General features: G+C 42.0%; 2 protein-coding genes across 8 annotated transcripts in view; one reads left to right on the top strand and one right to left on the bottom strand.

Moving 5' to 3' along the window:
* The first annotated feature begins 19 nt into the window (after positions 1 to 19).
* FAHD1 (fumarylacetoacetate hydrolase domain containing 1) lies at positions 20 to 1247 on the top strand. The gene has a single exon (XM_014848941.3). The coding sequence runs from the start codon at positions 319 to 321 to the stop codon at positions 982 to 984; it is 666 nt and encodes a 221-aa protein (XP_014704427.1). The 5' UTR covers positions 20 to 318; the 3' UTR covers positions 985 to 1247.
* Positions 1248 to 8943: 7696 nt separating this feature from the next.
* The window catches only part of MEIOB (meiosis specific with OB-fold), a 28863-nt gene continuing 21220 nt past the window's right edge, over positions 8944 to 16586 (bottom strand). For 3 of the 7 annotated variants that reach the window (XM_044747743.2, XM_044747744.2, XM_044747745.2), the window contains exons 11-14: positions 14986 to 15139; positions 12253 to 12436; positions 11444 to 11530; positions 8944 to 9343 (exon numbers count right to left, since the gene is read on the bottom strand). In XM_044747743.2, coding sequence (XP_044603678.1) covers positions 9233 to 9343; positions 11444 to 11530; positions 12253 to 12436; positions 14986 to 15139 — 536 coding nt within the window. In that variant the 3' untranslated portion in view covers positions 8944 to 9232. Of the gene's footprint in view, positions 9344 to 11330; positions 11531 to 12252; positions 12437 to 14985; positions 15140 to 16586 lie in introns of those variants that run through there. The other 4 variants (XM_044747746.2, XM_070485235.1, XM_044747747.2 and 1 more) reach the window with 3 other exon arrangements.

The following is a 16586-nucleotide window of genomic DNA, read 5'->3' as shown; positions in this document are numbered from 1 at the left end:
AAACCCGTGCCCCTCCCCCGCCCGGCTGCGGCGGGCCTGAGGGTTGGCTGCGAGGTGGGCGGCGGCGGCGGCGGCGAGCCCGAGCCCCCGCCTCTCCTGGGGCACTAGGCCAGCGTCCGGAGGCCGCGCCGCCCGGAGGCAGCCCCTGGACAGGAGCCCAGGAGGCCGAGCGCTGCGACCTCCCGGCACCGGCGGAGCGGAACGGGCCGTCGCGGACGGGACAGCGCTCCGAGGTAGTTGGTCCTCTCCGGGGAGCCATAGGCGTCAGGTGACCGGCTCAGCAAGGTCCGTGTGACTCCAGGGCGCCCGGCAGGAGCCATGGCAGCCTCCAGGCCGCTGTCCCGCTTCTGGGAGTGGGGGAAGAACATCGTGTGCGTGGGCAGGAACTACGCGGACCACGCCAGGGAGATGCAGAGCGCCGTGCCGAGCGAGCCCGTGCTCTTCCTGAAGCCGTCCACCGCCTACGCCCCCGAGGGCTCGCCGGTCCTCATGCCCGCCTACAGCCGCAACCTTCACCACGAGCTCGAGCTGGCCGTGGTGATGGGCAGGCGCGGTCGCGCCGTCCCGGAGGCCGCGGCCATGGACTACGTGGCGGGCTATGCCCTGTGCCTGGACATGACCGCCAGGGACGTGCAGGACGAGTGCAAGAAGAAAGGACTGCCCTGGACTCTGGCCAAGAGCTTCACGGGCTCCTGCCCCGTCAGCGCGTTCGTGCCCAAAGAGAAGATCCCTGACCCTCACAACCTGAAGCTCTGGCTCAAGGTCAACGGCGAACTCAGGCAGGAGGGTGAGACATCCGCCATGATCTTTTCCATCCCCTACATCATCAGCTACGTTTCTAAGATAATGACCTTGGAAGAAGGAGATATCATCTTGACTGGGACACCAAAGGGAGTAGGGCCTGTTAAAGAAAACGATGAGATACAGGCTGGCATACACGGGGTCGTCAGTATGAGATTTAAGGTGGAAAGGCCACAATACTGAGTCTATGCAAAGCACCCTAACTTCTTAGGTTTCAGGAGAAAAGGGAGCAAGACAGAAGCAAGCCAGAAGCAAGCATAGGTTATTAAATGTGACAATCATTTAATTAAAAAAATCTTTAAAAATGATTGGATCGCTATGCTTCAACTCAAGGAAGATAGACCCTCCAATTAAAAAGTGATTTAGAAGAGCTGGGCCAGAAATGGAAATGAGAAATGCTGTCTTCCAGGAAACAATCAGAATAAAGTATTTATGATGCTTCCAAAGTGGAGAATTTATGAGGCCAAGTGTTCAGAAGATTTACTCGCCTTTCCTAAAACTGGACTGGCTAAGACTTTTCAGTGAGTCATTCTAAGATCAGTAGTTCAAGATTTAAAATCTGCAAAGGAAGCTGAAAAGAGTGTTTCATCAGTGTTTCCCAAATTTCTGTGATCATGAAAATCAGCTGGAGATATTTATAAAAATAAAAATTTCCAAATTACTGGCACATCCCAGGCCCAATGTATTAATTAATGGGATGGAATTCATCTCCAGCATTCCAAATGATTCTTAACACAGAAATGTGGAAAAACACTACTCCACATAATCAGTGAATTAAAGCTGTATTTAATAAGTGAACAATTAGTGAAGACCTCACTCATTTACTTAGGGTGTGTACCCTCACCCACAGATTCTGAGTTTGGGAGATAATTTTGAAACTATTGTTTTCCAAATAAATATGCTGTCTTTTGTGTGGCCTAAAAGTGTCCTGACCCCCCGCCCCCCCAGCCAGTGGTGGTTAGTAGGGACAATTGCTCGTTAAAGGACATCAGACCTTGGTCATGGACCTTTGGCCTGTTAGCACTGCGCTCTATTAACAGTTAATCAGCTCTCTACCTCCTGACCAGAGATAAGGAGGCTTCAGGGAAATTGAATGACTTTTGCTGTCACCTGCTCCCTTCTCTGATGCAAAGCGAGTGCCTGGGGGAGTGCTGCAGGCTTAGGCACGGGCTCCTGCTGTTAGTGCAAACAGAAGGCATCTGCTGGCCCCTTGAAGAAGCCAGAGAACATCTGATTTAGTAACAATAGTTAACATCTCTTGACCACTTAGTGCTACTAGACACTATGCCAAGAGCTTGTCGTGTATTATTTAACCTTCGACAAAGCTGTGAGGTTGGTATTATTACTGCCATCCCTGTTACACAGATGAAGACACAGATTCAGACACTAGCCAGCCTGGCTCTACAGGCACTCAGCTGAGTGGCAGAGCCACTGAGATGGAACCCAGCTATCCCAAGAACAGAACCTGAAGTCTTGACCACAATGCAGGCTGCATCTTTTAAGTAGATATATTAAAAGACTCATCCCACAACTAGAAGGACCTGCAACTAAGATATACGACTGTGTACAGGGGGGGTTTGGGGAGATAAAGCAGGAAAAAAAAAAAAGATTGGCAACAGTTGTTAGCCCAGGTGCCAATCCTTAAAAAAAAAAAAGAAAGATTCAAATGTTCAGGTATTATGCAACCCCCACATTTAAATTATAATTTATTATGAGGAAGTGCTATAATTGGATTTGTTTATAAAATGTCATGCTATCTTCTTTTATATTTTAATAAGATTTCTTCTTTAAAATGCTTAAGCAATACATGTTTATTACAGGAGAGTCAGAAAATAGGGATAAGCAAAAAAACGAAACACTCAAAATTTCATCCACCCAGAGACAGCCAGAGTTAAGCATTTAGTGCACATTCTTCCAAGTCTATGGATGTAATTGTAATTTTTTAAATAGAATTTCCTCATACCATACACTTTTCTAACATGCTTCCTCTCCCCCCGCCCCAAAGCCCCAGTACATAGTTGTATATCCTAGTTGTAAGTTGTTCTAGTTCTGCTATGTGGGATGCTGCCACAGCACGGCCTGACAAGAGGTGTGTAGGTCCGTGCCCAGGATGCGAAACGGCAAACACTGGGTCACTAAAGTGGAGCACGTGAACTTAACCACTCAGCCACGGGGCCGGCCCCTCTAACCTGCTTTTTTCACTGTATGTTGTGTGTCTTTCCATGTCAGTTGGCATGTCAGTACATTTCTGCAGTACTGTTTTCAGTGATTGCATAAGATTCTGAAAGTCAGTCCTCTATGATGCGGGGTCGGTGAGCCGAGGAGTCGAAAGAAAGATTTCTTAGACTCTCAAGATCTGGCAGTAGTGCTCTTTTATTTAGAGAATAGTATAGAATAGCATGGGGACAGGACCCATGGGCAGTCAGAGCTTCTGCTGCCGCCGCTTCTGCTGCCCCCGCTGGCATGGGGACAGAGCCCATGGGCAGGCAGAGCCACTGCTGCTGCCCCCGCTGGCATGGGGACAGGACCCATGGGCAGGCAGAGCTGGTGCGTGGGGACAGGACCCACGGGCAGTCAGAGCTCCTGCTGCTGCCCCGAGTTGAGGGTTAGGGCTAATTTTATAAGGCATAGGTATATGAGTCATCTCTTTACAAGACAAAGGAAAGAACATGAAAAAAAGTTAAAATGGTATCAGTGCAGGTGGGGTCTGGTCGTTGGGTGATCCCATGACTTTTAGACAAGAATCAAATCGGATTAAGTAAAGGTCAGAAGCCACCACCCTAAGTCAGTTACATGAGATTGCCAGGCAGCAACCAACTTAAGTTCTTGCCTTCCCCATTAAGAGCTTCTAGAGATAAGACCATTCCCCCTTCTTCCTGGCACAGAGAGGGAGGCATCTTCACAGATAGAGGTTTCCCTTAGAAATGTAAATGTTTCCCAACAAAGGGGCAAACAAATTCCACTCCTTGGAGCCTGAATCTCATCTGTAGTTTTAAAACTAACCAGCCTAAAAATCCTCATCATAAGCCATTTTAAAATTAAGCAGCCTAAAAATCCTCATCACTCTATATTTGGCCACTGAGATTGTTTCTAATTATTTGCTAGTAGAATTGGCACATTTGTAGTTATTTCCTTTGACTGGGTTCCCATAAGCGGAAGAGTTGAATCAAGGTTGTGCTCATGTTGAAAGTGTATTAATCTAGCTAGCAGATACAAGGTTTAGCTGAGACAAGCCTACCAAGCTGACAGACTTGAAAGCAAGCTAAAGGTCTAAGGCAGGAGCCATGTTCACATGTACCCTCCTTGGGTGGCGCAAGCCAGCAGCCAGAGAGTGTACAGTGCCCCTGAGGTCAGTGTTCACCACAGTGGTGCCACAAGCTTTGCCACAAACAGCTGACATCAGCATTGCAGGTGTAGCACACAAAGTCCTTGGCTGCAAGAATAAAAACCTAGAGGGGGCCGGCCCTATGGCCAAGTGGTTAAGTTCGCACACACCACTGAGGTGGCCCAGGGTTTCACTGGTTCAGCTCCTGGGCACGGACATGGCACCACTCATCAGGCCACACTGAGGCGGCATCCCACATGCCACAACTAGAAGGACCCACAACTAATATATACAACTATGTACTGGGGGGATCTGGGGAGAAAAAGCAGAAAGAAAAAAAAAAAAGAAGATTGGCAACAGTTGTTAACTCAGGTGCCAATCTTTAAAAAAAAAAAAAAACTAGAAACACCAATTCTCACAATTCCTGATGCTAAAATCACAGTAATCCTAATACTCAGAAGGTACGTTTCCCCCCCAATTTTTTATTTTGAACAAATTTAAATCTATTATAAAGTTGAAAGACTAATACAATGAACTCCATATACTTTTGGCTAGATCCAACAATGGTTAATGTTTGCTATGTCTGTTCTCTCTCTCTCTCTATACACACACACTTGTTGTGGAAAACTGAAACTGGAAATGAGTTGCAGAAACACTCTACCCTTTCAGGATGCATCTCCTAAGAATAAGGACATCTTCCTATATAGCCACAATACTATTATCATAACTTAAGAAAATAATCCATAATATATTAGTCCACACAGAGTATACAGCTTGACTTCTGTTCTTTTGGCCTTTTTAAAAAAAATTATTATTGTTCATTGGGCTTTTATAAAAAATGAATATTCTACATCCACTTAGTATACTATAAACATCTTTCCAGATCAGTGAATATAGATTTTCATAATCTTTTTTTTTTTTTTTTGGAGGAAGATTGGCCCTGAGCTAACATCTGTTGCCAATCTTCCTCTTTTTGTTCGCGGAAGATCGTCGCTGAGCTAACACCTGTGCCAATCTTCCTCTACTTTGTGTGTGGGACACCGCCACAGCATGGCTTGATGAGTGGTGTGTAAGTCCACACCTGGGATCTGAACACATGAACCCTGCGCCTCTGAAGTGGAGTGCGTGAACTTAATCACTATGCCACTGGGCCAGCCCCTTATAATCACTTTTAATGGCTGTGTCTTAGATCAGGTACCCCAAAAGCAGAGCTTAAGCTGGGGACTCTTGTTCTTGTGACTTGTTAGGAGTGCTCTCAGGAGAAAAGAAGTGGAGAGGGAGCAGAAAGAGCAGAAAGCAAACAAAGAATGTGGTCTCAGAGCTGGAGATGAGCTTCTGTCTGCTGACCATCCCAAGGGGATGTCATTGCCGGAATCTGCTCCTCCACCCCTCTGGTAACTTCCCCAGGTAACTCTCTGATCTGCATAAAAGCCCAGGGGTAGGTGTGCACCTGCAAGTAAAGAAGATCTAGGTAGGGCCCAACATGCCCCTATAGGTTGCGTAGGTTTCAAATGCTTTGCTACTAGAAACAACGATGCAAGGAACATCATCCATACACATTCTGGCACTTATTTCCTTAGGAAGAGTCTTGGAAGTGAAATTGATTTGTTCAATGTTTGCACTTTAAAACTTTGATACTTTTTGCCAAATAGCCCTGGGGAAAAGATGCACTATTTGTACTTGACAAGAGTGTTTAAGAAGACATTTTTAGGGGCCAGGCTGGTGGAGCAGCAGCTAAGTTCACACATTCTATTTCAGCAGCCCGGAGGATCCCGGGCATGGACCTATACACCGCTTGTCAAGCCATGCTGTGGCAGGCATCCCACATATAAAAAAGAGGAAGATGGGCACAGATGTTAGCTCAGGGCCAGTCTTCCTCAAAAAAAAAAAAAAGAAAAAAGAAAAAAAATACCTTTTTACACACACCCTAGCCAACGCTGGGCATCATCATGGTTACAGTTGTTTAAGTTTGAGTTTCTTTGATTAATGGTGAAGTGGACATCTTTTCATATGTTTATACTCAGTTATCTTTTTAACAAGACTATTGGGCACATTTTTGGTGTAAATGTTATGTAGTACCTTTGGTTTCAGAGAAGTTTTATATTTCCTTTCAATAAAGGGAAAGAGTAAAGTAATTACAAGTGTAATGATATACTAAAAAAAAGATTCAAACTATAAAAGCAGAATCGAATTCACAGAACGAAAATATTGCCAAATATGAGAGCCAATGGAATTGCTATGCCTCAACATTTACGAAATAACTGACACTCACTGATCATGTACCCAGTGCATGAGTCTAAGCACTTTACACACATTAGCTTATTTAGTCTTCACAGTCGCCAAGTGAAGTTGGCATTGTCATCCCATTTACACAAGGGGAAGCACAAATTGAGAAGCTCAGAGCTGGAGCCCATCCTGGAGCAGCAGACGGGTTTGAGCCTGCAGCCCCTCCGACTCCACCTCCTCTAGCTGGACCTTCATGTCCCATCTATAAAACGGGCAAAATAATAGTACTTGTATAAATCAGGTAATATTAGTAAAGTGCTTATGACCATTGTCTGTCACATAAAAGCACTCAATGTTAGCTATTTATATTATTGCAGCAATTTCATGTCTAGAAACTTGTCCCGAAGAAATAATTAAGAATGTGGACAAAGACTTAGCTATAGCTGTCATTTATAACAGCAAAAATCAGAAACACCTTAAATGTCAAACCATATTGGATTGATTACATTCACTATCCTATAATCATATAATGAAATGACAGGCGGCAATTATGTTAGAATATTTAATGATATGAACTTTATTATAAATTAAGTGTAAAAGCATTATAGTGTAACTTGTATTTGTAAATTATATGTGTTTTTAATTCTTTGTTATATTTTGTAAATTAGATGTTTTAACATAGAAAGGTGGATAGGTAGATGATTCAGTCAGGAGAGACGTATACAAAAAATGTGGGATGCTTGTACACGCATATTCATAGCAGCTATGACTGTCTAATCACAATAGTCAAGAGGTGGAAGCAGCCCAAATGTCCATCAACAGATGAATGGATAAATGTATATTGTGTTTCTGCCACGTGCAGAGGACTGAACAAAAAAACTCACCAAAGCAGAATTAGGAAAGGAAAATCTTATTGAAATGAATTACTAATAGACGATTAGGAAAAATCACAGTCACCAAACTCTTTATATAAAGCAATATAAAACCTGTAGAGCAAAGATGCCAGGATCATGAGAAAAGCAGCACCTGGAGAGGACTAGGGAAATGCAGATTCCTGACGTGGGGTGCATGGCAGGGCAGGTGAAAGGGAAGTGCGTATTTTGTGTTGATGGTGGGGGATGCTTCTGTCTTTTACTGCTTTGAGTGGCTGCATTCTGGCTAATCTACAACCAAATTTTAGATCTCAAACAATTTGTAATCTCCATTTCATAAATGTGTAGGTTAAGCTTTGTGGAGCACCTCCGATTCAGCATGGCTTGACAGCTAGCCCTGTGGATTCCTACATCATGAGAGGAAATAAGCAATCGGGGTGTCCTCCAGCGAGGGGTATGGGGTCTCCCTAGTTAAATGCTGGTGGTCCCCAAGGTAGCAGTGAGGAGGTCATTCAGAGCTCTCTGCCGCCCACTGGGGCTGTGGCTGGGGAACACCAGATGTGCCTATGAGCCTACTTTGAGAATGCCCGATTTATGAAGCTGAAGCCAGTGGTGAAACAGCCAGAGCCGCTGTGGCCCACGGACTGTAGGAGCCCAGACAGCTGGCTCTGGCACCCTTGGCCCAGGTGTTGATGCTTTGGTCAGGGCACCAAGAGACCTGGCACACAGCACCTGACACACCATCTGAGCCAAGCGTCCTTCCTGTCTCCTGCGCTGTTGGACACCTACACTTCTCTCTCCTCCCCAGCCTGACCCCTCCCCGCTCCCCCCTCCACTACTCTCCCTCTTTCCTTCCTGTCCACCCTCCCAACTCACCTTGCTTAACACACCCATTCCCCTCCCCAAGGGAGAAAGGAAGGAAGCTCCTCATCAGGCACACTTGCTGTTTGCACAAGTAGGTCAAATCCTTCATTACCTCGTTTATTACCACAATTTGGACAAAGCAGGAGTCAGCTCATATCCCTCCCTCCTCCATGGCTGCATATGATAAAAGCCAGAGAAAACATGGCTAACAAGATAAGTTTATCTCCCAACATCAGCTTTATAAAAGAGTTTCATATACTTACTTTTTTTTCTTTTTTTGTGTTTTCCACTTCTGTGGTGGGTGAAATGCAGCCTTTGAAGTGCCAGACCCAAAATACGTTAGCCAAACCTCCCAGACTGTGGGTCAGTGCTGACTGTAGCGGTGGGTCTGCGCCATGCAGCAAGTAACTCAGAATGTGTAGAGCTGAACAGAGTGCTTTGGGGCTACTGCAAAGACAAGTGGGGTGGAAGGCGGGCCACCGTCCTTCTGTCAAGAGCGAGTCTCCCACCCTCCCAAGTTCCTGAGACTCGGCACCCTCATATAACGTTTTGAAGTTGGTCTCCTCCCAGTTGATTCAGACTCCTAAATGTCAGCCTGAGTCGGCAAGCCTTCACAAGCACCGGGTAGCTCCGTGTCATCAGAGAAGGGAAGGGATTAGAAGAGCTCTACAGTGTTCAAAGCAATTGCACAATATCGCCCACGGACTTCTGCTGTTCCCACACGGCGCCAAGAGAGTCCCTCATCCCTCTGAGCCATTGCCGAGCTCGAGGTAAGTCGTTTTTAGAGGTTCTGATCTTTCTCCCAGGAAACCAGACAAAGAGGGAAGGGGCTAAGAAAAGAAATCATTCATATCGATGAGAAAGATGAAATTTGTTTATTAATTCATGCAAACATTTTCCAACTTGGGAAGAGAGAGGGCAAAGCCAGTAGAAAAAGCCTTCTAAGAAATGAGCTCGGATGAGAGATATTTTAAGACTTAACCCCAAACCAACTCCAGGAGGAAACATAATAAAAATTTACAGAAATATTTTTACCACATTTGAACAAAATACAAATTTATCCATAATTTTCAAACTCATTTTCCACTTTAAAGGAAGTTAAAACTCTTATTCTTTTCCAGAGTTTAAAGAATGATATCTGGTCTTAAATATTTCTTTGTCCAGACAAGTTCCTACTTGCCTCAATAGGATCTGCAAGCTTACACGAAAGCACACTAATTCTCAATCCACCCCTTGCTCTGTGTGATAAAAAAAACTGCAGGGAGAAAAAGAGAGACAGTTTTAAAAATGACTTTGTAGGTAAAGTTGAAAGCCAATGACCACAAATAGAGAACTGCAATGAGCTTTGTTTACAGACGTGAACATAAACTTCAATAAAAGTTCTAAGAGGATGGAAAGAGTTCCAGTCCCAGGCAGAGTTTGGTAGAGAAATTACAGATCTGGCTTCTGACAGTGATTTTGTAAAGATCCATGTCATTTTTTCATGACCTTTCTCTCTGGTGGGAAAGTTGATATTTCCAACCCAACATGTAGAAAAAAGGGCTTAAGGTGTGTTCAAACTACCAGTTGTGAGAGGCGTTAACCTGTAGCAGTAACATAATCTATTAGACTACCAGGATGCAGTGATGCAGTTTACTCATAATAATGTCTTATTTTTTATAATTTACAAAGCACTTTCACCAACATTTTATTTAACATGAAGTGTGAAGGACACATCAACTAGCCATTTTAATTTCCTGTATTAATTAATAAATTGAGTTAAATCTTTGACATATGTTCACTTTATTTTTGTATAAAAGTTATGGTTTGACCTTTTTGGAAATTATTCTTTAACACCAATATCAGACTTACAAGGACTTGTACTAACATCACCATGCATTTTAAACATTAAAATGAATACCTTGCTTTGAAATCCCTCTAGCTGAACCATTTAAAGTAGTTCATTGTTTTTAACTGAAATATGATATATATATGCATAAAAAGTCCAATCTATATGGGAATATTTTGTTTTTATCATATTAGCAGAGCAATGTAAGTTCAGATATGCTTGAGGCCACAAGGGAAGGAAGCCACTGGAAAAGGGGAAAACCTGCTTATGAGGCTGAGATGGAGTAGCTGCAGTCTTCTTCCTGAAAGACTCTTTCAGGATATCCATGAGATCAAAACTATTGTCATAATACTACTAAGATGTTGTTTGCCTTTGCTACTCTCCTTCTTTCACCAGAGCGCATTGTAGTTTTCTAGAGGTTACACAACGTGAGATGACATCATTGCTTTGACCACTAATGGAATCTGTGTTCATGAATATGTTTTAAATTTTTCTCAGTGTTAAGTTCTGGTACAGTAAATATCAACAGATATAACTCATTTAAACAAGAGCTTGAAAATTTTTAAGAGTGTGAAGGAGAAAATGTTTGAGAACCAGGGAAGGAAATAATGTAGGCTGCAGCCCTTTCTCACCTGTAACCTGGGCCAAGTAGCAACATTTCTTGGTCCCGTTTTCCTCACTTGCAAAACAAAGGGGTTTGTCACACTCCCCGTTTCACACCTTTATCACTCAGATTCTGTGATCCTCCAACACTGAAGCACTGCTCGGGCTGCAGGACTTTGCTCTCATCAGAGCTGTAGGACCACAGAACTTTAGAGGCTTAGAGAAGTTACGCACCTCCCGAGCGTCACATAGGCTGAGAAGTGGTAGAATTGGGATTCAAACCTGAGTCTGCCTCTCTCCAGCATCTAAGCATTTAACTACGCTATTGTACACTGCGCACTGAAGAGCGGGGCACTGCCACATGGCTGGGGTGGGGGACAAGGCGTCGACTCCAAAGCCTGGTGCTTTGCCTTGGAGTTAACATTAGTGGATATTTTCTTTGTTGATCTATTTCCTTGGTGACATTTCTTTCTTTCTTTCTTTCTTTTTTTTTGAGGAAGATTAGCCCTGAGCTAACTTCTGCCAATCCTCTTCTTTTTGCTGAGGAAGTCTGGCCCTGAGCTAACATCCATGCTCATCTTCCTCTACCTTATATGTGGGACACCTACCACAGTATGGCGTGCCAAGTAGTGCCATGTCCGCACCTGGGATCCGAACACACGAACCCCGGGCCAGCGAAGCGGAATGTGAGCACTTAACTGCTGTGCCACTGGGCTGGCCCTCCTTGGTGTCATTTCTAACTCCTTCATACTATATGAAAAAACATGATTACTTCCATTGTTTCTACAGTAGGCAAATCCTTCTGCACATCTGAGAATCAGGCATTATTAAAAATAACGAATTCCCTCATTTATTAGGGCATACTCTTGGATTTCCTTATTGTTTCAACATATAGAATAACATAGTACTATAAAATACACTAACTTTCAAATAAATTTTGCTTCTTTCCAAAAGAAATTGCCACTTTAGTGCTGTTTTCTGTGCATCCGTCATTGCAAGAAACTCATTTACCTGGTTAAAAAAAAATCAAACAAATATTTCCAAAGATAACTCATCTTGACAACAATGTGATACTTAGATTTGCTCACTAGAAATGAGTTTTTATTCACAGAAATTACAGCTCAATCCTCTCAATGGAGGAGATATGGCCTTGCTCTAAATGCAATCTCTGAAACCACTCAGGCGCCTCAGCATAGAAAGCTGCCTTAACAAAGTAGAAACCTCTTGGAACTACGCTTTAATGGTCAACTTCATGAGCTGGTTCTAACAACAAAAAACGAGTACCTACCATCAAGTATGCAAGCTAATCTCTAAGGATCCGCTGCCTCCCTGTAGCAGCAGACTGAGGAGAAAATGCGTGGCTGATTTTGTACAGCGGGGTAGGTGAAATATCACCAAACCCTCCTTAGGAAGGAGCCGCCTCATAATCAACGTCTCCAATGTGTTATTCTACCCACTGTTACTTGACTACATAAAATATCATTTTATTCTCCACTGTGGCCAAGTGCCTCCATTGTTATCCCTAATAGTTAATATTAACTATGATTTTAATATACAATACGTAATTATTTGTTCATTAAAGCAACGTGTGTTTAAATCAAGATCGATTTTTCCCAGACCTCTTTATTAATGAATTAATTTCTATCAAATATTCACCAAAATAACCTATCTTTTGGGGGAAGAGAACTCAATTTGGAAATATTTCTAAACATGCTTCCCTTTTTGCTATTTACCGTGCAGCCCAAGGTCTCCTCAGCAACGCTTCCGGTGAGACTACAGGAATGGAGGGTACCTGTGTGATCAGTAAGATCAATTAGCATGTCGAAGCTGAGAAAAACAGATCTGAATTTGGAAGAATCTTTGTTGCAAGTTGTACAAGTGCTGGATGCTTCATTTACAATGTAACCGCAGCCTGAACTGAAAAGAAACAAAGACAGTGGTAAAATGTGATCTCTAGCAGAAGAATTATCATTTCAAAGTCTGAGTCAGCAGTGGAACACTTTCAGAGTAAGCAGTTACAGAGCGCTCAGCACTGAGCAGGATACAAGACAGACATACAAAATGAGGAATAATACAAATCAATACGACATGCTTTTTATGCAATCAGCCTCATTTTCAGCATTCGTGCTTCCTCTGAAACGGAGCTAAGCCAGTCCCCTGACCGTCCTGCCTCCTGCCTTTCCCTCTGCTGACGTGCTTGCCCATGCCCAGGCTCATTTCCCCGCTAGGGCCTTCCTTTCTTGCACCTCAGTGCTCCCCCTTCCATTCTCTGAGCAGCTGCAGAACTTTGACTTCAGCCCTGACTTACAGCGTGTCACATCCTATTCCTTGCTATCGCCAGTACGTCTGTCTTCTCTTCCCGGCTCAGAGTTCTGTGGGCGGGAATCGTGTTTTGTGCCTAGAGAGCCTAGGCTCCATGAATGCTTGTTTGATGGTCCTGTGCTAGCTCTTCTGTGCATCTACAGAAAAACGCCAAAGTTGGGTGGGTTTCACACCTTAAATGCTGTTAGTACTGCTAGTGACACATTCTACTCTTAAGTGGTAATCACACGCTATTCCATATTTTTGAAATAGGCCTTACTTACTTTAGCCTATTTAAATAGGAAGACTAATTCAACTTTCTCAAGTAGAGGGAATGATCTGAAGACAGTGGTTTCTTGTCTAAACACTGCAGTTTTGTGTGTATGAGTGTGTGTGTGAGGCAGACTGGCCTTGAGCTAACATCTGTTGCCAATCTTTCTCTTTTTGCTCGAGGAAGGTTGTCACTGAGCTAACATCTGTGCCAATCTTCTTCCATTTTATGTGGGATGCCGCCACAGTGTGGCTTGACAAGTGGTGCTGGGTCACGCCTGGGATCCAAACCTGTGAACCCCAGGCCAGGAAAGCAGAATGCAGAAACTTAACCACTACACCACTGAGCTGGCCCCCACAGATCAGTTTTTAAGCGAATTTTAGATGCTTTTCCTCAGATATAAATACTAAAGATGTAGGAAAAAATAAGGAGGACAATAACATTTTTTAATTTTTGAAAAATATTTTTCAAAAAATAAACACCTGCCTTGCACAATACCTCTACATTAGTTTTTTCAACTTTAATATCAAATCATAAATGTTTTAAAAATCCACAGGCTAATATCTTGACTGTGGTGGTAGATACACAAACCTATACATGTGATAAAACTATATGGAATTTAATATACATATACACACAAATGATGCAAGTCAGTCTGGGGAAATTTGAATAAGATCAGTGGATTGAATTAATGTCAATATCTTGGCTGCAAGGTGATACTATACTTTCACAAAATGTTACCACTGGGGGAAACTGGACAAAGTGCACATGGGATCTCTATATTATTGTAACCAGGAAGCCAGGCAAAGAAAGGGGTACTGAAGATCTGATCAAATCTAACATTACCTGTTGAGTGTTTTGCAGACAAAAAGTTTCAGGAAGAGCCTAACCACAGAAGGTTCCCACAAGCAAGCCAGCTGAAGCCAGTTCTAGCGGCCTCAAACTGCTCTGAAATAAACTAAAGTGAACTGTTCCATTGTAATCTCATTAACACCTTAAACTCTCCTCCTGTGGGAGGGGCAAAGCAGCATTTTTAGATCATGCTACGTATGCATGCATGCTACACATTCGCCTTCAAAGAACATGGCTGTTAGGCGATAAACCCCCATCTCCTGCCTTTTCCTTAACTGAATATTCATGAACTACACTCTGATCTAACAATAAAAGGACACCTCAAACCCTTGTTCAGGGAGGCACTGCTTTGGGAAAATATTCCCGATGTTCTCCATCGCTTGTGCAAGTAATAAACCTTTCTTCACCTACTTCTGCCTTGGCTGTGCTTTTTGTCTCCGCGCTCACCAAGAGGCGAACCAACTGAGTTTGGTTACATTGTTTCTTACAATGCCATCTAAATCTAAAACTATGTCAATAAAAATTTTAATTACAAAATCCATATGGAAACTTTCACAATAACATTTTAGATCTTTCCTGCCAAGCATCTTAAATCTACTAGGCTTACTTTTCTATGCAAGTAGATACTAACTTCGACCTAGGAGAGGTTAGAAATCATATTCATCATGCAGTTGAAAATAATTTTTAAAAATGCTGTCACTAGTATTGCTATAGGGCATGGCAACCAAATCAGTTTTCTAATACATTATAAAACAATTTGCCAGTCCAGTTAAAAGTTTCTGGCAGTATTATATCCTTATATTTGAGGACTGTAGAAACACAGTAAATTAAATTTTATTTTAAAAGGCAATTATAATCTTTGAATCTAAATAGGTTGCCATGGAACTTCATTATGGGTTATCTATTTATACATTTCTCTCAAATACATAACCACTCATGTTAAAGAACAGCTCTAACTTTTATAGAGCTTAAAATTTATTAAAAATAGTCACTTTTTATTTCTTACAAGAATGAATTTGGTAAAAGTAATTTGGCTTCTTACCATCTATTTCGAACTACTTTTGTGGTTTCATCATCAATGTTCAATGTAGAAATGTAAGCATAAAGAATGCCATAGAGAGGATCAGCTTTCCCTTCATTCTTCAAAGCTTTTACCTTTAATTGTTCAACTGTATAGACATCAACTATTGTATTTACTAGAAATAAAAATAAAAAGAAGTTATTACAGTTCTATATATATTCTAAGACCTCCAAAAGATTATATCCAAATAGAAAAGCTACAAAGTTCAAATGAGAACATGTACTAGCTTAAGTAACAAAAAAAATTATTATATTTGCTATATTAAAACTGATATAAGTACACATAAGCCAAAAAATGAAAAGAATGAGAAATTAGTCTTCATTAAAATGAATAATTTCTAGTCATCAGAAGATACCATTAAAAGAGTGAAAAGGCAAGCCATTGAGTGGGAGATGCTAGCGATCTACAAAGAGACAAAGGACTCATATCCAGAATATCTAAAGAATTCTGAAAATCAATAAGAAAAAGGCAGTCAATTCAATTTTTTAAACGGGGCAGAGACTTTTAAAAGCACTTTAGAGGGGCCAGCCTCATGGCCTGGTGGTTAAGTTTGGTGTGCTCCACTTTGGTGGCCCAGGTTTGAATTCTAGGCACAGACTACACCACTCATCGGTGACCATGCTGTGGCAGTGACCCACATACAAAATAGAGGAAGAGTGGCATGGATGTTAGCTCAGAGCCAATCTTGCTCAGCAAAAAACAGGAGGATTGGCAGTGAATGTTAGCTCAGGGCTAATCTTCCTCAAAAAAAAGAAAACCTATAAAACTAAAAACAATAGCCTATTAGTCATTTTTATTTTTCTTAATTTTAGAGGAATCTGAAGGTCCAAATATTACTTGGGTCAGAAAACTTTTAACAGCAGTTGCCCAGTTCCTTCAGCGCTTCACTGGTTTCTTTTCTTGCTATCTAGTATATAAAATTTAATTTTCTTCAATAAAAAGTATAGTTGTTTGTATCTATTTACTTATCATTTATTTTTATTCTTTATCTTGCTGTTAGTACATGTGCACTGGAAGATGGATTGGATGATGTTCAAAAAATAACACTTTATTTCTGGTCTGTTTGTTGTATTTACTTTTCTTATACTGAACACTATCATTTTAAATAAAAATAATGAAAGCTTTAAATAAAATATGATAGTTTTATCCTGAAATATTTAATCAATTTCAACCTATAAATTTTTCATGGGAAGAATGAGCATTTTAAAAGACATAGCAACTCATTTTTGCCTATAACCAAACTTAATCATAAAAGTTTCCACAGTGACATAAAAGAAAGAGAAACTTAAGTACTACTTTTGTGATTACTTTGATATGACCCATTGATCAGGAAAAATTTCTCCAAACAAACACAATAGTCCTGAGTAGCCTTGAGAAGGCTGTAGGCATTGTTGTCGTTGTCCCCGATTCAGGGTTGAATGATGGGCAGGGACTGAGATATGTTCTGGCAAATCCACCTCACAGCCCAGTGAACGCTTCTGCGTTTCCTGGAAGTCTCCTGACACGGCGTTTTCCACAAATGACCCGACATTTAAAAAAGGCTTCCAAAGTAACAATAACAG

This window comes from Equus asinus, chromosome 14, assembly GCF_041296235.1.
Source record: "Equus asinus isolate D_3611 breed Donkey chromosome 14, EquAss-T2T_v2, whole genome shotgun sequence".
Taxonomy (NCBI): domain Eukaryota; kingdom Metazoa; phylum Chordata; class Mammalia; order Perissodactyla; family Equidae; genus Equus; species Equus asinus.
This window is presented reverse-complemented; position numbering and strand designations above follow the sequence as displayed.